This window comes from Notothenia rossii (genome assembly GCF_949606895.1).
Source record: "Notothenia rossii genome assembly, chromosome: 12".
NCBI lineage: Eukaryota > Metazoa > Chordata > Actinopteri > Perciformes > Nototheniidae > Notothenia > Notothenia rossii.
In genome coordinates, this window is record NC_136911.1 from 11,390,881 (window position 1) to 11,417,385 (window position 26,505).

Consider the following 26,505-nt stretch of genomic DNA (forward strand, 5'->3'; position numbering starts at 1 on the left):
GCAAAGCGTTCTCATTCTGCCCAGGAGACTAATAATATCCCGGCTGGATCTCCTCTATCTTAATGACTCAGGACATGTTATATTGCCCTGCACATGCCAGGTCGCTGCTCCACCCCCTCCCTGTTTGCTACTATCTAATGCTACAATATTGTTTTATAGCCTCTGAGACGGGTGGTAAGAGTGTGTCCTGAATGCATAATCACTCAAGAGTAGGACACACCCACACTACATATGCACACTTTTTATGATAATAATGTTATCTTTTTTAGATGGGACGTTTTTTTCCCATTATGCGTTTGTGTGTGGCGCGCTAATTAGTACAATTGGATGACGTTTAAATCACCATGTTATTTAAGAAGTGAAGCACAATAAACAAATATTTCCGCGCTCGTAATTGAATCAGTGCAAAAATAAAGCTCCTGCATGCGCATTTGTGTTTGACGCTAAAATGCACTTTGTAATTATTAAATAAAGCGGTCAAGGTGACAGTAAGGGGGTCGGATGAGCACCAGATTCGCAGAGGTGTGGAATGTGTAGATGCCACAGTGATCCACTAGACTGACGTCTCTCCGGTAGCGCAGACGAAGCCCGCAGCCCGGTTATTGTACAGACTTCAGTACAACCAAGCAGTCGACAGTCTCTCCTGCAGAGGCACAGAGAAAGGAAAAAAGAACTTCATCAACGACGAGCTGTAGTTTTGCAGCATGTTCCACCTTCGGCAATCTCCGTTTAAACACATTAGTCCAGCAACTGTTTGATTTTGCTGGCAATTTCTTTTGGAAGCGTTCGCCTTTTATCCCCTTTCGACTGATGTAAAAAAAGCAACCTTTCTATCTTGGAATGATGTGGACCTCTCATGATACTGTTGGATTTTTTTTCTTAGCCGGAATTTGCGTGCAATTTGGATTCTCCTTGGAAGGTAAGAACTGCATATTTTCATAACGAACATTCCATCTCCGTGTCATCGTGTCGAGCTCGCTGCCCTGCATGGTAGGCTCCGTACAAAGTGCTAAAAGTGCGCAGTATTTCCGGAAAAGCAAATGGGGTTGTTTAGGGGAACATGTTTCACGTGAGATGGACTGGAACAAGCTCATAAAAGGGAAAAGCAAGCTCACAATGAAAGGTGTAGAACGTTTCGTGTTTTACCCGTCGATGACGAACAATGCAACTGTTGATTGTTTGAAATCAAGTCGTTCTATATAGTGTCAAAAGGAGTGGGTGGCTGTTTTATCTCCCGTTTTCACAGCATGAAATCCATTCGATGCTTAAGAAATATACTTATTCTAATTGCATAAAAAGTGAGCGGTCTTCCGGTGATTTCAGCACCACGGACAGCTGCTGAGATGAACACTTTCAAACTGCTTCTGTGCTTTTTTCACCACTCACAGCCATATTTCAAAATATCTGATAATAAGTGCCCACAAATCGAGATATATATTGCCTGGCTGTAGCTCCTTGTGCAGAATTAGAACGACGGTTTGGTATGGAAGTTTGCATGCACGGATATCCTCACAAATCTTTCTATCGTCGCCACCTCTCCTAGCGTAACCCCTTTCGGCTCCTTCAAGCATATTCTTTATTACTGCTTGTATATTTCCCTTTATACTTTATTCTGTTTGCCCTATAGTTCAATGTGTTTCGTTTTTAATCGTGGTCAAAGATAGCACGAAGACTGCCACAGAATGAAAACAACTCCCATACAAATCCCAACCTGCTCCTAATGAAGTAACTGGTTAGATTAGCTTTGGTGCGACAATGCCTTGGTTACATTTCCCATGAAGATGCTCCGTGAGTGTTTGGGGGAGGAGGCGGGGGGCGGGGGGGGGGGGGGGTCTCCTTCAATTAAAACAAGCACACGTCTTTATCAAGCGCTTGGTTTCAGTAACACAGCTGCTGTCACCGGCCACATTCATGGCTGCGTTCACAAGCAGACCATTTAAGTGATTAATTCATTTGAATTTATCTGCGGTATAAATCACACAACTGCCCCCCCCCTCCCCTTTCCCCTTTTGTGTTTTATATGCAGGTCACTTCACGGATATGCCCTCTAACATGACGGTTAAAGAGGGACAAAACATAGAAATGGCGTGTGCTTTCCAGAGCACGACCGCGTCGGTGTATTTGGAGATCCAGTGGTGGTTCGTGAGAGCGCCGGAACCCACTGACAGCGAGGAGGAGGTCGATGCTGAAGAGGTACAAGACACCTATTTTTTTCTTTCTTTTCCCCCTTTCCTATGCCAGTTAAGTTTAAAGCACACAAACTCATAAAGGGAATAAAGGCACAACAAGTATCCGCGCAATTACGCACCTTGTCACATCAGCGTCGTGCGTGTGTGAAGGCTATGTCATGTTTGATATTTTTTGTATTGACCTGTTCTATCACAAGGTACAATGTGTTATGACCTTCAAATATTTTAACATGAAGAAAATGTCATGCGCAGTTATAGTTTATGTTTACCTTGATCGTTAAAATCCCTTCATACGTTTTGGAATCACTGTTAAATTATCCTTAATTCAGAGGAAGGTCCATTATTATAACAAATGATCAGATATTTAAACATCCGTCTAAAATCTGTATGTGGTACTTCATTGTATATTCCACATATAATGTGGTATGTTTAGCTTCCTGGCTTCAACGAGTTAAACTAATCCCTTCACACATTAAGCACAGAGCAGTCCCATCAGGAAAAATAAGAACATTAATCAAGGGCTATTGTGGAAAAAAAGGGCTCGTTCTGGATATTAATTACATGATAAATGAAGTAAATGAGCCTGACTAGTCATGAATGGATCAAAAAGTGGCTGAATCAAAACAGCCAAAGAATATTCTTGTATATTGCCTCATTAAACAACACATTGGAAGCGCTTCGGCATTTTTGTTATGTATTGCTGTTGCATTACTGCTTGCTATGACAGCTTCCTTCGCCTCAAATAATGATTGCCTGCTTAGTGGATGAGATCGCTGAATGTGTTTACTACATTCAAATGGATGGAAATTATGTTCTTACGTATTGTGTGGCAGGTAGCTGCATGTCAGGATTTGGAAGAGTTGCTGTATTGTCCTGACAGACATCAAACGGGGCTCTTTCTATTTTTGTGATAAAGAGGGAGAGAGATATGTGTGTGTGTGTGTGTGTGTGTGTGTGTGTGTGTGTGTGTGTGTGTGTGTGTGTGTGTGTGTGTGTGTGTGTGGTGTGTGTGTGTGTGTGTGTGTGTGTGTGTGTGTGTGTGTGTGTGTGTGTGTGTGTGTGTGTGTGTGTGTGTGTGTGTGTGTGTGTGTGTGTGTGTGTGTGTGTGTGTGTGTGTGTGTGTGCGTGCGTGTGTGTCTATGAGTGTGGCAATGGGGTGGTTCGATATCCATGTGGCTTTAATTATGGTTTCATTGTTGCTGGGCTTTCATAGTAACATGGGCCAGGCTTTGATGTGGGTTTGATCCCACGTGACTCTTGGATGTTGGGCTGAAGTGGGCTATTGATGCAGACATCTCATTGTTACCCACATTTCTTATCATCGAAGGCTGTTTGAAATGAAAGCCACTGTGTGTGTGTTGTCCTGCAGTGTTGCAGTTAGAATGGGAACAGAGTCAAGGCTGTGTCAGAGATGCTGCCTGGGAAGCAGCTGGTCTCCTGGAAACTTAGAGGAAGTGAGCTCAATGACTTAGAATGCAAATATGTATGCAGATATAAGCTGCCAGCATGAAAAGTAAGAGATGTTTGAGCTTTGAAATGCCGACATGAAAGGAACAACGTGGAGAAAGCAGTTTACATTGAAATAGTGCAGCAAAGGGAAAGAGTTGCTGGGTGGGTGGATATTTTATCTTAAACTCTCAGTGACCCAGGATCAGTTTCTCAACATTACAAATGAATATACTGAGAATTCTTCACATTCAACCTTCACTTTTTCTCCTTTTTTATACATTCAAGCCTTTTAGTTATAGCCGAAAAAAACCCTTACAAAATCTACATCCTGGCCTAGAGCTTTGATCCACAACTTAAACAGAAAAATGCATTACACAGTGATAAGTCAGTTATACATTACAAAGCTATATTTCTTTATCACATTTCACGCATTCGATTGTCTTTGGGGGGAAGAAATCATGGGATTTAGACAAATAGAAAAATATAATGTACACATACAAATGTTATATATATATATATAGCCATAAAGGAACTCTAAAACAATCTTTTCAGTTATTTTAACGACATTAACATTATTAATACTATTAACCATTCAGGTCTTTTGAAGTGTACTAGTAGTAGAAAGGTCTGTAAATCTAAAAATAAAAAGAACAAAGCAGTGATTTTCAAACTACGTCATTTCTAACCTTTTCCAGCCTACTTTATTCTGTCAACGGCTATTCATACGGTGATAAGGATTCCATTCCAAACCATTCGAATTATTTTCTAGCTGCAACCTTGAAAAGTTATAGTCTGCTAATCTTGGCGAACATCCAAGCTACATCTATATTTCTACATGCTGAAGACAATAGCATTGTCAATTTGTGATTGTTTTCACAAAACCTAATTTGTATTGGCAGAAAATGATTTTCCTGTTGGAACGTCTGTGCTTATTTCTGCACTGGGCATGGATTAGGGAAGGAAAGAAATTAACAAACAAACATGTCAATAGAGAAAGCTGCTGTTTGGCTCTGACTTCCACAATAACTGTTATGTGATTCCCCTCTCAGATTAGAAATGACACGATGCCAGTTCATAACTATGCGCAAACACAGAGACAAACAAAATATTCACACCTCCATGACAAAGAAGATTCATGTTGCTGATAGCATTTGCAACACTCGTGATGTTATTGATTCAAGTCATGTAGTGTAGATACACAGAGAGAAAGAGAGTGATGTTGAGCACGAATGTGAGTTAAACATTTGCCGTTACGGAACATGAGCAGATTGCTGTGGAGGCAACGGGTCATCACTTGGCATTTTGGCAGCAGATTTTTTAAGTACAAAGTGATTCAGCGCTGGGCGTGATAACACATGATTGTGTGGTGTTATTTGATACTATTCTATGTGTTTTTTGGTGCTATGGACCAAATATAAAAGAAGCTCTCAAAGGACGCAAAATAATACCTTTTTGAGGATGACATTTTAAGTTATTAGCAAGGGAAGTTATTTGTTCAATAATTCCTCTTTAATGTCCAAGATGACAGTAATGAGCCGGATGAGAACTATAATGAGACATGAATGTTGTCATACTGATCCGCCACAGTCCTTTCTCTGCAAATTCAGTGGGAGAATGTTAGGTCTCTCTTTTCATGAAGAAAGTGATACAAAATCAGTTATGTATTTTATGAAAGTTGAAGTATGTCACACAAATCTCATAACAAATGTTGTTGTGTAATGATGCTTAATCCGGCAGGCATCTTAAGTAATTTCGCTCAGTAGTTTAAAAAAAAATCCATTGGTGTGAAGCTTTGTGTACTTGCATCCCAACCGTATCTTCCTAAAATTACGTTTGAGTACTACTTATATTTTATAAATGTGTTTTGAATAAAACTCAATTGCTACCTGCACATTTATTACTTGGGCAACATTCACTCTATGCCCAGACCATCAAGGTTTGTCTAAATGTTGATTAAGTTAACACTTTATTTTGAGCTTGAAGACATTTTCTTACAATTCAACCCAGCCAACGAGCTCACCTAACCTAAAATATACTCTATGAAAATGCAAAAAGAATAAACCAAATGTCAGAAAGCAAATCCCAGAAATACAAATATATATGTATATATATATATATATATTTTGCAATATATATATATATATATACATATGCAAAAAACTGTGTTTTGGTACTACTTTCATTATAGATATTGGTTTTCAAAATGCGGTTTGCACATCCAAGAATGAAAAGTTATAAAATATAATAAAATATGATGTACTATTGTTTGTAAAATGATGCCTACATTTGTCTTTCAATAGTGCAAGAACATATACAGCACAGAATAGGTTCAAAATTGGTGTAATGTTGCTTTATATACTGTTCATTTGTCACAACATTTTTATGTTTTTATAAGGTCAGAAGAAAAAAATATAGAGTTGAATTCATACAGATAAAGCACACGGCACTGTTGAATTTCCCAAAATTAAGAAAGTAAAGCCAAAGGACCACCATTATAACACAGGTTGTTATCATCATGATCTTAAAAAAGCTAAATCCTATCCTGAGATGCCAAATCAATAAATATTAAAAACCTATAGCTGATGTGGTGGAAATCGTTCAAATAAAGATTAAAGTCAAGAGATTGTCTTATACAGAGTACAGAGCCCATATTCACAGCAAGAAAATGAAAGTCTGAATGAAGATTGTGTGTGTTGTATCTGGTTTACTTAGCCGTTGAAACACCAGCGTCCTTGAGACTGCCCAACAAGTGCAAAAAACGAATCCATATCTTGTAATACAGTGCTACACAGTTAGTTGTAAATTAAAACAAAGCGTTGTGTTATGTGGGAAAGGAGGTCTCAGTACTTTCCCACTCATGTGAAATACACTTAGCAATAAGCAAATACAACTAAATGGAAATGTATATGAAATGTCCAATACACTGACTGACCTGAAGGCAGTGTCTTCTGTTTGATTTTCTGTCAAACTATCATGTAATACAGTCTAACAGTTCCCTTGGATCCTGCGCTGATAACCTGAATAGGACAATTGATATCACTAATGGTGGACATTGTACATCCTCATCAACACCACCTTCTGATCAAAGCACATATCATTGTTTATCCTGTATGTAGGGTATAACATAATGTACCTTCACTGGTGGACGTAATGCCTACACAAACACTTAGCATACCCTGAGGGCTGTGAATTTCTGCTTTGCTGCCCTGAACTCCATCATCGAATCAGAAAGCATAAAAATAACTTAACACAGCCTCCAAGGTAATTATAATAACGGAAAACTATGTCACACATGGTGGACAGAGAGCTTCATTTCCATGTTTTTCAATTTAAAAATGCGTTAATAAATTCTTCATTTGGTTCCAAACCCTAAATCCCTCTTATTCTGAAGAGGTGAATTCAATTATTTCCCGGAGTTTGATCTCTCTTCTTTATCCAGCTAATCCAACCACGTTCAATTTATTGAGCACATCTTCACAACCCTGTCCACTAGTGATTCTATTTAGTGTGGGATTATGTTTGGAAATAAGGAAACAACGGATAAAAGCTGGGTTTTATTTGTGAAGGCAGCTGTTTCCATCCTTTCAGCCAGTGCTCAGTGAGTTTGTATTTCATATTCCTACCTCGGTGGAAAATGCATACAAAATAAAAAACAGCTTGGAATCAATGTTATGCTTTCTGCGAGTGGAGAAAAAATCTTTGCATATCTGAAATATCAGAAAAGCTACACCTTGACAGCTTGAATTTCAAAGCTGGATCAAGCAAAAGCACAACAAATCAGAGATGATGCTGGAGACTCGATGCATATGTGTGCTGTTTAAAAATTCATACCGCATTTCATTCCTCAAATACCGCCCGGAGTGCATAACTGGCTAGGCTGCTGGATCCAAACCTGGATATACCTGACCTGAGATATGTTAAAAGGTGGCGTGATGTGTCTGTTAAAGTGAGATGAATTAAGAAAAGGTAAGCGGACATGATGCGGGCTGCCCTTGACTAAGCCAGTCAGTGAAAATAGGATCAGCTGAGGCCTGCGGACAGAATACAAACGACCGTTACATAAAAAACAGGCAGAGATGGCAAAAGTAAACACATCCTTTACTCAAGTAGAACAACAGATACTCATGTTTAAAAATACTCTGGTAAAAGTAGAAGTAATGACTATACTTCTTTACTCAAGTAAATCGGCTTCTAAATGTACTTCAGTGAAAAGTACCCATAACTAGCAGCTGTTTTAAAGAGTACCTGACCTCCCTTTATATTAATAGAACAATAATGTCATTGTTAGCTAATGAATGTTTCCATGCTGAACAACGGCAACATGACAACGTTTCCATTGGTCCCTCTTCTTTAGAGAAGACCAGGAAATGATGGATACACGGATCATGTTAAAATCAAAAGGCACGCAATGACTCAAAATAATAATGATCACGCCACCAAACACAGAATCAAACTAAAGTAACAAACCTGTTTTGAAAATGTAAGAAGTAGAAGTACAGGTATTTGGGTTAAAAATGTAAGAAGTAAAAGTAAAAAGTCGTCAGAAAAATAAGTAGTGGAGTAAAGTACTGATACCAGAAAAATGTACTTAAGTACAGTAACGAAGTATTTGTACTCAATTACTTCCCACCTCTGAAAACAGGCCGACACTCTTTGACCAAAATGCACTGTGCAATGTTAAGCTCTTGAAACAAGTGAGTTTATAAAACCAGTGGATGTAACAGCAAGGAAACATAAAATCCATTGGCGGGCGTGCTCTCTGAGTGACCTTACTGTCTGCGTCTCCACCCCTCAATCACTGCCTGACTGCAGCCCCCTCCGACACTCTTGCTGAGATAACTGCATCAGGAGTCAATATGATGCTCCAGGAGTAGTCCGGGTAACTGCTCTCATCAGCCCCGTCATCCCCGTATGCGCACAAACATCTGTAATGATTGTAATGGTTTCCAAATGGCTTGCAGTGATCATGCCTGCTGCTTTCATTTCCGACTAGTGGACTATGGACCCCTCGCTGTCAGGCTCACTACAGTCATCAGTCATGGAAGGAAGGCTTCTTTGAAAATCATTACTGCATTGTGCTGCTGTAAAACTGGCCCTGTGTTGCACTGCACCATTTCTCACTCAAAATTAAAAAAAACTCAAACTACTCAACATACAATTATGGGACCTTTATTTCTATAAGCTTAATATTTGTAATATTTCATGGTCCAAGACACTCCTCTGAACAAGGACATTTGATTAAAGCATTTTCTCAATCACCATTTATGTGAAAACTATTTGAGATGAATAGTTTGACCATGTCAAATCATTATTAATAAAGGTACAGGAACATGAAATCTAAAAAATGAAATGAATTTTTTTTTTACAAACGGTTTGTTTCTCATGGATTCATACTGAAGATATAAACCTGTAACATCTTCTTTAAGTCCAACACCATGTCAAAGCATCTTCTTATCAACTGTTTTATTGTTTTGATTTTTTTTTAAAGAAGAAATAAAGAGTGGATTATTCATCAGATATGTTGTATTAGCCCCAAAACACAGTAGGTAGGCTGATGTTTTCTTGACAGCTTACAAGGCTAAATATCACTTAAAATAAAATAGTTTGCCATTGTGTTTAAACTCTATGGCTTTTTTTGAAAAGCAAGCTGAGTTCTGGCTGAGAGTGTGACGAGAAAGCAGCCTACAATGGAATAGAGAAAATGCGGTTTGATGCAAATACTGTTTCAAATTAAATTACTTCATGGGCTTCATAAAAAAAAGCTCTGAATGTAAATAAGGAAACAGTAATAAACCTGCTTAATAAACAGATATGGGGTTGTTATGAAACCATATAAATAATTAAAACACATATCCCCTTTTGGGTGTTGAGCACATGAATGTAATGTACAGATCAGTACGCTGAAGAAGAGTAACAAGCTAGAATAAAAGATCAAGTAAAAAATTCTCACGCATTTCTACTTAATTTAAAAAAGGCTGAGTACTACTCAACTACTCAAAGTGAATTTTAGAGCCGTATTTTTAGAGGTGGATTGATCCACATGTATTGCTCTTAGGGAGTATTTGACACATTCAAAAGTTGAAGGATTGCGTCATAATAAACTGAAGTGTGTTTTCATGGTAATGAAAGAACATGTCACTCAGAGCATCAGTAAACCTCATTCATGTGTTCTGATGGTTTTTAGACAACAATGAGGCTCTATAGCACAGAGGAACAAGAGATTGCATACCAAAACACTTAGTAGTTAGTAAGATACATTTAGTATACGTCAAGAGTTTTCTATTTAGAGGGCATTCATTCTCTCATGGGCAAAATGAATGTTATGGAATATGATTGACTTTTATGGTGTCAAAGACAATGGCAGAAGGAGCTTTGTCAGCTCAGAAAATAAAACCTATTGATTCATCTGATTCAAATGATTTTTTCTTCTTTGAAAATCCAAGCGCTGGAATGACTCATTGGACCGTTACGCAATACAAACAAAATGCGTTTTGAAATGTGAAGGTCTTAAAGCCAATATTCACTCTTTCAAGGATTTTATTTGCATTTGGATTTGCACAATATTTATGTGAATTCTCTTTTATGGTATGATGACAGTCCTCCTGTTTTCGGTGCTTTTCAGTCCGCACCATGGTCTGATCTTACATGAATGTGATTTTCCCAGTAGTTAAAAAGTTAAAATAAACAAAGAAAAACATATATATATTTAGAAAAAGCATGTTCCCACATTTCAATCTCTATAAAGGTTCATATAGAGTAGGGCTCATATTTGTTACTATTCCTCTTTTCTTCTGAATTATTCGTATTAACACGCCCAAAAAACCCAGAGTTGAGGCCATTCAAGTGCTGCAGAAGAATAAGATAATGGAGGAAGGGATAAAGGGACGAGCAGATGGAAAAAACATATGGGAGGTGGGTGATGCAATAGGGATACTGAATGCCTTTAGGGAAATATCTGAAAGAGATTCATACATGCATGCAGAACAATTTCTCATTTACTCTCCCATGTGCTTCAACACAGCTCTGTAGGCTTATATTGGCAAGACCTGAACAAAGCAGACTCACAAAACAGAGACGTTCTGGGCATTTTGTTCACGATACGGGGGAGAAGAGCCAGTTAGCTAACTAGCTTGTTAGCTTAATGACTCATTTCAGTAGTATTTGGAGCTCACATGAATGCACAAGTCTGTTTACTGGCAGTATTGTATCATCAATGCTAAATCCCATGAGCGATTTTATGCTTTGCAAAGAGATGACAATTATTGCCCCATTGGTATCACAGTGGTGTTTTATTGTTTCAGGAGTAAATATTGTTTCCTTCCTTATTTAAGCTTTTCATTCCAATGCACGCGCTCAAATCTGCAATAAGTCCGTTTAACTGACTGCAGTGTTCTTAGCGTGTCTTCTCTTATCGGCCTCCAAACAGCGACTGGACTGTGCACTTATCTTTTATCTACCCTTTCGTCTCAAAGGATGTCTTACACTGTAATCACATCATGTTACTTGTCTGGCTGCCAACTTTGGATCTCCTGTTATCCTACATTTTCATTACTAAAACAAAATCATTCATGAAAGTCTTTTTTTGTTAGCTCTCAGACTTTTCATTAGATTATGTTCTGACCCAGTCTCATATATTCAGTGTCTGTGTACAGGTCCACTATAAGCAATCATCCACTAAGTATTGAAAACATATTGTATTTATAAAGCACTTCCTTAAAACAAGGGTCAAGTGCTTCACAGTTACAGGAACACTTGAAAATCATTTAATAAATAAATACATTTTAAAGGTCCCCTATTATACTGTTTTTCATCAATATAGTTCTCAGTTATATACAAAACATGTCTCTGAAGTATTTGGCTCAAAATACCAAACAGATCATTGCAGCATCCCTGTTTCAGCCCTGTTTCAAAAGTGCTGATTCTCTGTCTGTTACTTTAGAGGAAAATAAGGAGCCACTCCCCACGCCCCTCTGAGAGATATTTGGTTAAAAAGAACACAATGGTGCTCCAAGAGGAGATTCAGGTGAAAAGGTGGAAGGGTGTTACCTTGGTTGGTGATTGGCTAATGGTTACACAAGCCAAAAAATCGTTATGACATCATAAAGTGGCCAAAATCTGATCAGCTCATTTTCAGACTGGTTTTTTTATGGATCATGACAAAAACAGAGCGAATCTCGTTTACTGAAACTTTCAGAATCTCTTTACACAGAGGGGACACACGTTTATGTATAAAAGACATGAACAAGTGGACTTTGCATAATAGGTGATCTTTAATTGGAAAAACCAAGGCCAATGAAGCACCAATAAAAAGCCATATCATTTAAGCTAATATCTGAAACACTTAACATTGTTTGCAAATATGAGAGGGACCAGTCTAGCAGTCAGGACAGAAAATACTCAGTCACCTGTGGGCACAGAAAACAAGGAGCCCTTGATCTGATGAGCAGAGGGGCCTAGTGGAGCTGGAAGGGAACAGCACATGATCAATGGAAGTGTGTAGTGCTTGAAGTAATACAAATGATTTGAAATTCAAACAAATCAATGTAAGTTATATCCCCCTAGTGAAGTGAAACAACTGAAGAACTGTGGAAAACAAAATATTGGGTGTTCCAGTGTTGCGATTGTTGTTTGGCTTTGAGGAAAATGGTTACCATACTTCTGAGATTCATAGAAAAATCTATAGAATGCATATCAATCACGGTTGCTGTTACATATCTATACAGTCACTGCAGCCAATACATTAACAAACATCCTTTTCCATAATCCATCCTTTTGGTGCTTTAATCAGCAGGACATAATGACCGGTGGCGGCAGAAAAAGAGCTTAAACACATCACAGTGGGACAGGAAATTAAACATGGATTAGGGAGATGGTTTATCCTTGCTGTTTGATAGTAGAGGAAGATTATGACACAGGCGTAATGATGGAGGTGAAAAGGTTGGCTGTGGCTTTTACACCATGAAAATCAGCTTATATACACTGAGTATGTTGATCTGAATGCACAAGCTCTAATTTATATATGTTATTGCTGATATGGCAGTGAGGATTATGTTGAGAATAGCCTGATCCCTGATGTGTTGCTTGTATTAATTCAAAAGTCACATTGGCTGTGGTTTATCATATGTTTTCAACGTCAACCTTGGCTGGAATAGCATCAATTTACCTCTATTGTATTCACAAATGGGAGGAAAATGTTTTATTGCTTTTTCTCTACTGTTGGACATCCTGAGCTGCACACACTTTTCTTTCCCTTCTGTTTCGCACAGACTTATTATTTTCTTGCCAAAGCGTGGCATTATATTTGTTCGCTGTTCAGAATGGTGGAGAATCCACTGTCACAGATGCGTGGTCGTAAACAGCAAAGTCACTTTATTGCTTTTGATGTCAGTCCAAGTATCCGGCGTGTAGCCCATCTACTGCCAGACAAGAGGGGGCTCGATCTCATATCTGCCTTTTTTCTAACAGTCACTGCAGATAATTCCATCAACTGATCCTCTGCTGTCACTGTTCTTCTTGACCCCTCTGTTATACTGTCACCAAAAGGAAACTGAATCCATTTGGTGTCACAACAGCGGTTGTCAGACTAAGAGAAGTACTTTTCAAATGTAATCTGAGGCTTCTCCAAATGCCTACAGACGATGCCTTTGATGTCTGCTCTGTTGTTCTGCGTTTCCATCGTTGGAATCATTGCCAAATTGCACCCCTTTGCTTGCTCTGTTAATCTGCGCTGTGCTATCCCACACAGTAATGACCTTTTGTCATAGTACAATCCTTATTGATCATGTTTTGCACATTTTTAACTTTGCTTTTATAAATATTTTGAGGCAAAATGATGGCGTTCACGTTGTGGTCGTCCTTCAATTTCTTAATTATAGGCTTATTGGTACCACTTTACAATAAGACTACCCTTATAAAGGGTTTACGAATAGTTAATTCATTTATTAATTATTAACAATTAACACTTTATAAATCATTAATAAGCTTTTATAAGACATGAGATAAACAGGGCACCTGTGACCGGTTGCTTGCCAAATAGTGAGCCCACATTTATCTGTACTGCTAAGCCTTATGGCTACTTAGCTTACTTTGTCTTCTTCATCAGCCAGCATGCTTGGTATCTGTGGTTCACTGAGTTGATTCTCGCTAAGTAGCCAATATAAGGCTTAGTCATCTTGCTAAATAGTGAGCCTCTGTTGACTCACTGCACACTCACTCACTTCTATGTTAGAACTGGTTTATAAATGGTTCTTAATGATTAATAAAGTGTTTACAACCCAATTCATAATCTCATTTTAAACCCTTTATGAATCCTTTATAAGGGTAGCCTTATTGTAAAGTGGTACCGGCTTATTAATATTGTCCTTTTTTCCAACCTGTTTAATATTTATCATATCATAGTCTTAAAGTCAATGTAAATGTTTATTCAGAAAATAGTCAAATTATAAAAACGTCAACAATGACAAAAACATTGATTTGCCGACACATGCCAAAAATGTACAAACACGATACAACCTTATGTCATGTTTTGGAAAATAACTGAACATTGCCAAAAAAACATTTTTTGCAATTTTGAGACTTATTTTAACATTTTAATGACATAATTAAGATAAAAAAGCATATTATTTGAGGTGGCCTTTAATTATTTCATTTACAACAAACCATGTCCATATTTAGTTGACCCTGGAAAGCTTGTTCTAAATGCTGTGCCTGGGTAGTCAAGTATTTGTTAATCAAACACGTACTCTTCTGCATTTTCTGCAGTTAATATATATATATTCACAAAAAAATAAACTGTTTGTATTTGGTAATCAATCCTCACACATCCTTTCAGCGGACAAGGAAAAACACCACCAAATAAGGATGCATCAAACTCTCTAAAGTGTTGAAGCAATTTGTACTTCTGGCTTCATCGCACTTAATAACGTAACTAACCATCATAACTAATACAATTGCAGCTTGTTTGGAAGCCTAATAAGGTCCACTCTGAAACATGTCATATTGTACCGAAGCTTTTTATAGATTTTCTTTATCCATCTTCCAACAGATCTTACAGCTTGATACTCAAGTGTCCCTGAAACATTTCAGAGAACTCATTAAGAGCATAATTAATCTTAGCGGTACACATTGACACTGTGTCACCCTTAATTATTGTATTGATTATTTTATTAAGAACTAATTTGGCTTACTTTCCCCCTACTTATTGTGATTATAATCTACTTTTATGACCATGTCCTTTTTTTGGCTGTTGTTTCATAACCTCAAGAACACACCGTCATTCAATAATGTCATTAAATATGTTATAACCTGCACAGCAGACGGATTTCAAAACATTAAAAAGCTGAATTATTTTGTAGAAAGGAAGTACATTTTATTTATGTTAAAGAAAACACTTTAATTAAATTGATACTATGTTGTGAATCATTAGATATTAAGCCATGGTTTACATGTGGTGTCAGTTGAGAAATACATTACATATATCTATATAATGCTTATAAATAGTAATATTAAATATATACTGTATAATCAAGCCATGTCCTTGGCTGCATGTCATAACTTGTCTAGCTCCGTTCCCATACAGTCATATTACTGTCCGTGCAACAGAGGAAATAACATAACATGTTTTTTAAAAAGTGTTAAAATTCTTTAATTTGTGTTAGCTTTTTAAATGCCAGATGAAATTATTGTATGGGAATGAGGCGCAAATGAAAAAAATTACTTGATTGCTCATGATTTCTGATGTGACAGTGTGTTCTTTAGGTTACGAAACCCCAGTTTGGAGGGCAGGGCGACCGTACAATACATAAAGAAGACAGAATTGCTTTTAGTTTTACTCCAGATCATAATGATAGCCAGAGGAAGAGTAGAGGATGATTTGTTTCAGCTTACAGGACTCATGGCCCATAATGCTTTCCCTCAGGAGCTCAGATCTAATGCAGAGGACTTTTATTGGCATGATTCATTTCTCTAATTGCTTCCACTCCCCTTATCCACCTATCTTCACATAGATAATGACATGCCCAATGCTAGATTGAAACGATGTACTATATTGTTTTCTATTTAGTAGAAATAATTACCAAAAAGCAATATACATTATATAAAATGGCCATGGCTGGATAACAGTAAATAGATGCCTTTGTGGGTGAGAAAATATTTCAACACCCATTTATGTAGACAAAAGTCTACATAAATACTTTTGAAATGGCCTGGACAAGTTGGAGCCACGGTGGAGCCAGAGACAAAATGTGCAGCAACTCCAATGTGTAGAAAGTAGCAGTGAGTATGAGTTCAGTTTTTCCACAGACATGACTACAGTATGTAGCTCACTGGGAGATGAAAACATTTAAAAAATCAGCGCAGAAATAAATGTGACAAGATGAAGTCATCGCAAATAATTAACAGTAGCAGGACTGGATTAACCCACCAGGGGTGCCGGGGCGAAAAAAAATGAGCTGTCAGCCCCTGTTGGGCATGCTGTTTCTTTCACTCTGTGAATTCTAGGCGTGGTACTGAATACAAATACATTTTCAGAAATAAAGAGATAATTCACTCTTAACCACATTAAGATGTATTTGTGTTCTCTTTTTTTTGGCATGACACTTCGTATTATCCTGGTTATAATTTAGAAATGCAATACACTGCTACAATCTGCATAATGTAACAATGTAATGGTGGCTATGAATTGAACATTTTGTACAATATGCATCAACAATAAACGTCAACATATTTGCTATGGTTTGTTTATGCAGTAGGGGATACAATTTGCCAGTTATTTTTTTCAAATGATGATCCTGGTGGCCTGACAGGCTCCTGTTAGGGACAATAACTAAAACCAAGGCAAAGAGAACTTTTCACATTTCTGTCAGTAGCTTTCAAATGTAGTTTCATGCCCAACTTCCATTCTTTCAAATATGCAATATGACTTACCGAACTATTCCTTTCAAAATAATGTCATGAATGTATTCTATTAATTGTTCTATTCATACAGCTTCACCAAATCATGCAAACCAACACGTTTTCTGACTTATTTCTACACATTTGCACTCAGTTACTTTCCATAATTATTTCAACCAAGTTCCAATCCTAGAATGAGCCCAACATGTATCTGAAAAGGATCCATGTAAGCACAATATATCATGCAATAATAAAGCCTTGAAAACTGGATGTCAACTCAAAACTCCTCACGAAAATAAGGCCATAAAAAAGTGTGTATATGATGCTTTAAGGCCCCTACCATTTCAGATTATAATGTGCATTAGTGCAAATTGGAATTTACTGAATGACCACAAACTGATAGCCACATGCTGACACTGCTAAGAGTGGACCTCCTGAAGGTCTGGGTCCTAAGGCAGTATAGTTGTTATATTCCGTAGGCGTTGTGTCAAAATGCACAGTTTAATTTAACGTATATAATTGCAGCACAATGCAGATTTGGATAAACCTTGCTGATGATGTAACAACTGCATAATGCAATTTTGTAATTGCTTTGAAGTGCTGTAGGTATCAAGAAAAACCTCTCAATTAAAAAATAACATGAACCTTCGTTTTGGACTTGGTGCAGAATATTAAGGTAATTGTTTTATGGCGTAGCACAATTCACAAAAGTAGAACAGAGGTGATGAAGATGATTGACTTCAGGGTAATGACTTAAGTACTGTGTGTTTGCAGGCATGATTCTGAAGGACTGTTTAGACATCAGGTAAACATGAGTTAGTCTGTAATTGTATACGAAATACACTTTATCATGTTGACTTTGTACATATTCAAAAAAGCTTTTTTTCCCCTTTAGACATGAATTTACGTTTATCTTTTATCAATGTATGTTTCCTTTTTAAATGAAGGAATACATAGCAAACAAAGGATTTTCATGAACTATTCATGAAAAATATGGCATAAAATTGTTATGACAAAAGCAATCACAAGCTCAGTAGAGTACAGAGAAAAAATGCAAAGATATTTTGCATGTCAAATATCAGCATTTCTCCAAGATAATGAGGCACTATTGAGCCACCATTGATTCTCTGTGGCTGGATTCCACTTTAAGCTTTGCCAGTGTGTTTGGCATTGTCTGTTGGCTGCAGTCGGCTCTTATCAGTGGTTATCTAGAAAACCCATCATGTTAAATCAGCAGCAACAGGCAGCCTGGGAGAGACAGATGTCTGAATGGCTGCTCATACGTTGACAAATGGAAGGAAAAGTCTTAATAAAAACATGAGAAATATAAATAAGGCAGATGCTTTTATGCAGGACAAAGGGGCTTGCAGAAGGTATGAAATGGACTTATGGATTCATCATGTTTGCCAAGGACAATGACTATGCACCATTTTGAATACTATGACAATTTGAAGACTATATCATCTGTGAAGGTTTGTGGAATTGTAAGCATCTATTCTTTAGCAGGTGTGTTCTCTTTTGAAATTGAGATCTACGTTTTTTTATAGGCTTTTTATATTCTTTAGTTGTTTTGTTTTTAAATGACATGCAAATTAATCTCCCTGGCACTCAATGAAAAGGGCCCTCAAGCTAAGCAAACTTTACAGTGCCAGCTGGAATTTTCTTATCAGACACACATGTGTTTTAAATCTGTGTTCTCATTATATATGACAAGATTACTATCAATTCACAGCGGAGAAACGTGTCTTAGTACTTGGTGTCTGTGTCTAAATGTGTTTAAGTTTATTTCATGTATCAAAAGAAGTGTTCATGCAGACTTTGTTTATGTTTATGCTATATTTTAGGAGAATTCATCTGAACATAATCACTATAAAAAATAGCCTTCTTAGGGATTTTTTTTACAATTATTTTACCTTTACAAAGGACAAAATGTTCTTTCAAAGCTTTTTCCATGCTGCCAATACAAATCAGTTAACAAGTACTTACATTTGTAAATGAAAAACACTGTCTGTATGAGGTGGAAAAAGCCTAAATAATGTTAAGCCCACTGTACAGTTTCTAAAGTGGTCAATGAAGCAAAGAATGTCAAAATGAACAAAATGCAGGCAAAATCGTGTTCACCTAGGGTACCTTAGAGGACTAGAAGGCCTGTGCACATTAAAGAGTATGATTATATGAAAGTGCTGTCAGTGCTGATGTGGAGCTGACATTGGAGCATTTCAACAGTACAGGTCTGATGCTGACAGACGTAGCGCGGGATAGTTCTTAGAAAATAATTGAGGGAAAACGGTTGAAAATGTGAAAGGTCGGTGTATTATGTGTGTGATAGTGCTGCGGTGTATCTTCTCCACTGCAGATAGTTAAAGATGGATTAGAAAAGCGCGTGTGTGTGTGTGTGTGTGTGTGTGTGTGTGTGTGTGTGTGTGTGTGTGTGTGTGTGTGTGTGTGTGTGTGTGTGTGTGTGTGTGTGTGTGTGTGTGTGTATCAGACAGCAGAGAAATGTGACTCCAGTAGGCCTCTGCTATATCTAGGGATAATAGAGCTGTCACAGTGTTTTGACTCAGGGCATTGATTCTGCCTTTAATTGCTTTAGGCCTCCGCTTGCCCGATAGCAGTCCGCAGATAATAAATATAATGTATTGTTGCACAAGAACAGTTATGACACTGATCACACACTGATATGTACTCATGTGCTGTCAGTGCCAATAATCCTTTTATCGATTGGGGCCGCCTCCAAACAATTATGGCGATTGTTTAGGGGCATAACTCAGACGGCGCAGCGCTCTGTTTCCATCCAGCATGGATCTTTTATTGAGCCAAACTAAGGATTTCCTGCATCCCTGCCTTGCTCTTTTAACAATATGATTCTTCGTCCACAATGATTTTCACCTCTAAGACTTACATTTCTCTCAGGATCTGGCTCAAATGCCAGTGCTGCAGCAAACCTAGATCCTTCCATCTTGAATAAAATACTTTGTTTTTCTAACTTTTTTTACCATTAACCTTTATAATGATTCATTTTGCTGAGGATCCTTTGACACATTTAGAAACAATATTCACACAAATATATAACCTTCAAGGATTCATTATTTCACCAGTTATCAATCAATTATATATAAATCATAGTGTCTTTTACATGCTGTTGATTAATTACATATAAGACTTATGGGTGCAACCAATACTCATTTATACACACCTTAACAATCCATTTTGAAATGGCCTAATAGTATATGCTATTGTAGTCCATGCAGTGTCACGTTATCATTGTATGTGTTTTTGTATGCTTACATAATCATATGTCTTTCACCGTAAGGCTTTTGTTGGTGGTAGGTAAAGTTGAATGCATTAATTAAGCAATCATACACGAGAGGCCGTTCTTGAACGTCATTTTTGGTACGGCACTACTGCGGCAGGACCGAGGCGCTTGCGCCGAGGTCCGTACGCCTGTACTGGAGTTATGATTTATATATTTAATTTGTATTCATTTTTTTGTAAAGAGTTACTGCTTTGTCCCTCAGTCCACCTGATGAGTGTATCAGGCTCATTGAAGCTTAACTCTCCTCACCAATTACAGATGGCATACAATTGTCACGATCACAGGTACAGATCAGAACCCGATAGCACGACTCAGATACAACCAGTTTTTAGCAATGTTCAGTTTATTCAGGTCAGGGACAGGCAGGGTCAAAACCAGGAAATCCGTCAGACAGGCAACCAAAACCAAAACAGGGAGCAGGCAGGAACTCGAGATCCGAATACAAGCAGGCAGGGGTAAAAACCGGGCAGGACAAGAATCTAGGCTAGAGAATAACAAACACTGGAGAGCTTGGCGGAAAAGACAAGACAATCTGGCAAAGGACAAGTGATAGTGAGGTGGTATAAATACTGTGGAGTAATGAGGGAATTAGTAACAGGTGAGGGGAAGGGCTGGGGAGACCAGGTGAGGAAGTGAGCTGATTACAAGGGCCTGGAGGAAGGCGGGATCTGAAATGACAGGAGAGTTAAGATGAGCCAAACCAAACAAACAACAATAGATGTGTCTAACTCAGCGGTTCTCAACTGGTGGGTCGCGACCCAAAAGTGGGTCGCGGATGTGTGAGTGAAGAAAAAAAAAAAAAAAATTGGAATTCTTTTTTTTTTTTGGGGGGGGGGGAAAAGTCAAACTTTTATTTTGAAGGCCAGATTTTCTAACGCTGTGCATGCAGTCGGCGTTGGACTGGAAATACCGGAGATCATATACGGTTTTGAAAACTTCTGTCACGTAGTGATCATCTTCTCAATAAAATATCTTTGCTGATGTTTTTTCAAGTCTTCTGGCCAATCAGAATCAAGATTGTTGCCAGAAGTCCCCATGGAGAATAACTTTGCGGTATAACTCTTCTTTATACATCCATGGGTACAACTTCAGATAAAAATGAAGACATAATGAAATATGGCCCCCGGTTTGATGATTGACAGGTCACAGAACAATGGGAGCTATCTACCCTTACCCACAATTTAAAGTAAGTCACACAGACTATCTCCTCTTTACTCTTCTCGCAGCAAGATGTCAGAACAAAGTGAAAAACAAACAATGGTATAAAATATTATTAATATGTCGGGTAGTAATACATTTATTTATTTTCTTCTCAGAGTGTACCAGAATGCATAGTTTATGTTAATATTTCTAAAAATCTCCTGGGGGAGAATCCCCCCAGACCCCCCTGCTGGGGTTGGGTTTTCAGCATGTGTACCTTTTTATATAGTTCAGCTTTTATTCCATCATCTCATTAAACCTTTTAAAAGCATACTTTAGTTCTGTGAAGGGATATAAGGGATACGTATATGCACTGTACTTCACTTTTATTAATATTGTATGCTGAAAAGCATATATATTACAGCACGTTTTTTTGTTGAATAGATTTGAGTGCTTCAAGATTTTGGGTCGCGATGTATTGACCAAGTAAAAAGTGGGTCCCGAGGCCTGACCAGCTGAGAACCACTGGTCTAACTTGTGACAACAATCGTGTTTGTAGTATGCTGCAAAGGGCTTAAGAATTAAAAGATTACTAATACGCTGCTTTCTTTATGGTGCATTTAACATCTAACAACATAATAATTTTGTTATTTTAACAATTATGTATTCCTTTGGTTTAGTTGACAGCTCTACTATTTGAATTATAATTGTAAAACACATTCTAAACATTAATATTTGCTATAATATAGATGTATGAGCTCCATATTTTTCTTTCTGTGGGTTCAACTATGCACTTTTTCCCTCGCCCTTTTCTTTCTTTCTCTGATATTAACACCAGTGGCCTGTACTACGAAGCTGGTTCAACCTAACCTGGATATGTTTGAGTTAGCCGGTTGGCCTAATCCAAAACATACGCGCTCTCGCTAAACGGTCCTACGACACGGGTTATCAAGTGGATCGCTCAAACCAGCCGTGCCCTATTTAGTTAGGTGCGCGTTCACATGAAAGGGGTGGTATTTGGAGCATTCGACCGATCACAAACAAGGACAAGCGTACTGACAGTGCAGCGCGTCATACTTCCTGAATGAAAAGTCAACTATAATATTAGACAAATATGAAGACGTTAAACTTTAAACATCCATGACTTAAACACTTTATCCAAGATCAAAGCAAGGTGAATACAGCTGGTAAAAGAAAAAGTGTTTGAATGCGTACATTAACAGGTTTATGATATCACTGCCCCGTCTAAGACACGATCTGACTTTAATTACATTTGACTTTCGTCAACTTAATGTGTTGCTTAAAATAATACTTCTGCATACAGTAGCCTATGTGACACTGTGAGTGTCACATAGTGTCAGATACGGCTCAGCTGACTCAGATAAGGAAATAATGATACATTATGATGTGATATGCCGCGGACTGTACTGTTACTTTGATCCGGTTACTTATGTTGTGGCAGATATTTAAGTAAGCTTTCTTAACGCTAATGTTATAATAGTCAGATTGCTCTGAAGATGGGAGGTGATATTCTATTAATGTTCACGTTCACACAGTCAGTTGATTTTCGCCGGCCGTCTTTCCTGCAACGGCAGTTTTTCTGTATTTCCTTTCTCCTGTAACATGACTTGATCGCTTTAAACTCCGCACACGGAGCTCTGATTGGTCAGCAGGCAGTGCTTTCACTGAGTTGATCTCTGCAACCTAACGTGCTCCGGGGCAGGTTAGCCGCTCAGCATTTTTTTTTGAGATAATTGTGTTTGAAGTGCTACTCTTGAACCCTTATGAAGTGTAATATGACAGGCCAGCATATGGCATCAGGCAGGATACAGATGCTGGTCAAACAAAGAAAAAAACTAAGAAAGCTCTGTTGCAAAAATACAACATGGTGGTAAAAAGTCCAACCCCACTAAAGCCTCTGCCAGAATTAACAGTTTATGAAAAGGAACAATAGGAAAAACAAACGCTTTAACGATGTACATCTATTTATAATTCGTAATTTCAACACTGAGCAGTTTAGTACTGTGTCAGGCTTAATTGGATATTCTGGAACTCGTAATTGCTTTAAACTGTAATAGGCTAATTTTTGACTGTAGTTAGCTAAGGTTAATGTAGCTTTCTAAGTGAAGCTTCATAATGTTTGTTGCACATTGTTTAAAGTGATGGTGCAATTTAAAGAAAAACAAGCTCTTCTAACTAAACAGTCTATTCAAACTGTGTGTTGAGTATGTATAGAGTAAAAACACTTGGAATATTAAGTAGAAAATACTTAAGGGTGGCTTGATGGACACTCTTCCCAACAACATAACACATAACAGATATCTTCTGACAGCTTTAAATTAAACCAAACTTTGGATTGGTGAGTATGGGGGCTAAAACATGTGTTGTGGTCAGCAAGTCAAAGTGCCTCACTTGATCAGCAGTAAAAACGCTTTTTGTTTTTGCAGAAGTACTGCCTTTGGCGTTTGCACAGCTCAAAATTACTACCGAGCATTGAAACAATTGCCGCTGTCCTACAAGGACAACCAATTAAATAGATCAACAAGCTGTGAAAGAAACAGAACCAATTAGCTGTCTTTATCACAAGCACACACAGTTTGGTTGTGCTTTTCTCCGAGCACAATTGACTGTATCCTTGGGTGGGAGACCGGTGACTCTTAAGGTGAGTTGCAATGCAAAGTAAAAAAGACATTTAAAATGAGGGTCCCATTAACACATATACTAATAAATAGACAGAATTATGACAAAAAATATGTTGCCTTTGTCCGTGACCGTGACACAGACACATTCACATTCACTATCAACAAAACATGGAATATTTAAACCTTTGTTGATTTGTCACAAATGTAAGCAAACAGTTACCAATCTAATCGTCATGAAAGGTGTGATAATTCCTGCTACATTCCCTGGTGAATGTGAGCCCTAAACTCTCCCTCGTTTAGCCCTCCTTTTGAAGGTGTCGTTTGGTACTAATGTTAATTTTAACAATAAATCTTTATTTTCTATGTGGTACAAATCTGCTCAAATCATCAGTGTTTTAATCAGGATTTAAAATCAATGTGGTTGTTTGGTACGAGGCAAATTAATGTACAGTTGGTTATATACTGTATATATATATGAGCTAAACAGCCGAGTTGGGGCCCACAGAACAAAAACAATGCGCTCAAAGACATTCAAACGCTTCCTAGATCTCAGGAGAACTGCATGGTCCCCTGATAATACTTTGAAGGTTTGAACTATGAACTATGAAATTATTTGGGCAATAGTTAAAATAAAAATAATGTAGTTGATACCAAGATGATGCAAACAAACCTGATTGAGACCTCGGCATCAATTAAATATAGCGTAAGCTCTTATTTCCCTATTTTTTAATATTTGTTTTGCTTTTTCAGAACATACTCACTTCCTCTCTAAATGTCATTGCCAAACTGTTTGCACAGTCTACATGGGCTGGAAACCCCAAACAATAAGACTTAATCGGCTAAAAACCGCATAGAGCTGCAACAATGGTTGTTATTTCCCCGCAGGTTTGCAGTAATAGCAGCCCATTTTATATTAAAAAGTCATTTGATTTAATGTTCATTTAAAAATGTTCCATTTATGGAATTTTAATATAAACTGAATGATCCTTGACTCATGGGTCAAGATCACCTAAGACATATCTCTTTTTTATAAATTGCTGGAATGATTATGTTTGTTTTTCAATTCCGGCAAGTGGGTTGAGCCTGAGTCTTAACATTCAATCCACTTATATTCCTCACACCTAATTTAAATGGTTACTTACATCTTGACTCACCCTGTGGGGTTTTTGTTTGAATTAATACTAGTTTTATATTTTTCTTTCTTTCATTATGTGTACCTCTTTGTCTAGAAAAATGATGTTACCATGGCAAATGGACTAACTACCTAGGAAAGCAGAGTGAGAGAACAAAAAAAAGAGGATTGCTGTTGGCGTGGAGGAGTTGTCACAAGCCTGTACAAAATGTGGATTAGCATTTAGGCAATTTTCTACAGCATGCCTGAGATGATGAAGCTGCAGCACTGTTGCACACCCACACTGAAAATACACTCTTAGCAATGTTTTATTTATGCATTATCTGTAGCCCCGCTTGCAAAACCCTAGATGAGAAGCTACACCATGCCACTGTGGCGAGAATGTAACTATACATTAAATAAACCATTTGACATTGCTTTTTGTGTATACACAGAGAAGCCCTGAAGGAAGAGTTTTACACAATTCGATAAGATAATACAGTCACGTCCTCCAGATCTTGTTTTTTCAAATTTCACAATTTCAGAGGTTGAGTCGTGGCTGGCCTATAGAAATAGGATACTCCCACACTGCAACCCTTCTATTGACAACGCTGTATTATTCTCAGGTCAGACGAAGGCCAGCACACACTTTGAAGGAAGAAAAGCAGAAGTTCTTTACATCATAACGCGTGTGTGTGTGTGTGTGTGTGTGTGTGTGTGTGTGTGTGTGTGTGTGTGTGTGTGTGTGTGTGTGTGTGTGTGTGTGTGTGTGTGTGTGTGTGTGTGTGTGTGTGTGTGTGTGTGTGTGTGTGTGTGTGTGTGCGGGAGGTGTGTGTGAAAAGAGCAGGAATGACTGATTCAATATCCTCAGGTGGAAGCAGACAGAAAGCACTTTGGGTGAGTAAAGAAAGTCATTTCAAGCTGTCAATCAAAGAGAGTCGCTGACATCTTGAGATCCACCTCAAGATGGAGGTATCAATCACCCAGAGTGCAGCAGGGTTACTGGTAAAGCAGTGACATTAGACCCAAACTGGGGACTGCTTACTGGGGATCTCTCTCTGTTCATGCTAACATTTGGGATCAGTCAATCTGCAGTCAGTCTCCGCTTTTTGTATGTATGTTTTTTGTTGTTGTATAAAATATTCATGCCCACCTGATGACCCCAAATATGTTATTACCCCTTCATTCACTCAAGAACTCAAGAAGGTGCCAATTATTATAAGGGATTGTACAATTAAGTCCTATGAGCTCGACTTTTTTTGTTGAAAATATTCAACAATATTATTGATGCATTCACATAAATTCACCTTCCATAGAGACAAAGAACCTGCATATCTATCAAGTTTTACCTAAAGTTTTAGTGCTTTTACTAGAATCAAGCATGATCATGATTGCCAAGCATCTGATTTCAACACATTTAACAGTCATGCAAGCGGCTTTGAAAAGATAAAGGACATTTCATACATTTTAATGTATTTGGTAAGTTTATAGTGATTTGATATCATTGAATTTTAGGGCTGCAACCAACAACTGTTTTCATTTTTAATATATCTGCTGATCGTGCTCTCAATTCAGCATCCTGATGATATTTGTACCTTATGTGGAAAAATTGTGAAACAACTTTGCCAGTAAACAAATGAATCAAACTGACATTAAGTGTACCTGAGATTTTGATGTAGTTTAAATACTTATTGAATTATTTGCTGCTTTTCTTTTTTACATTGCATCAGAAGAATCAATAGTTCCAATCACTGCATTAGGTTTGTA

The 26,505-nt window shown here is 37.8% G+C and overlaps 1 protein-coding gene across 1 annotated transcript in view; it reads left to right on the forward strand.

The window, feature by feature from the left end:
- Positions 1-559: 559 nt before the first annotated feature.
- vstm2a (V-set and transmembrane domain containing 2A) overlaps positions 560-26,505 on the forward strand; it is a 69,440-nt gene continuing 43,494 nt past the window's right edge. The window contains exons 1-2 of the mRNA XM_079661033.1: positions 560-919; positions 2,027-2,193. Coding sequence (XP_079517159.1) covers positions 841-919; positions 2,027-2,193 — 246 coding nt within the window. The 5' untranslated portion in view covers positions 560-840. The remainder of the gene's footprint in view (positions 920-2,026; positions 2,194-26,505) is intronic.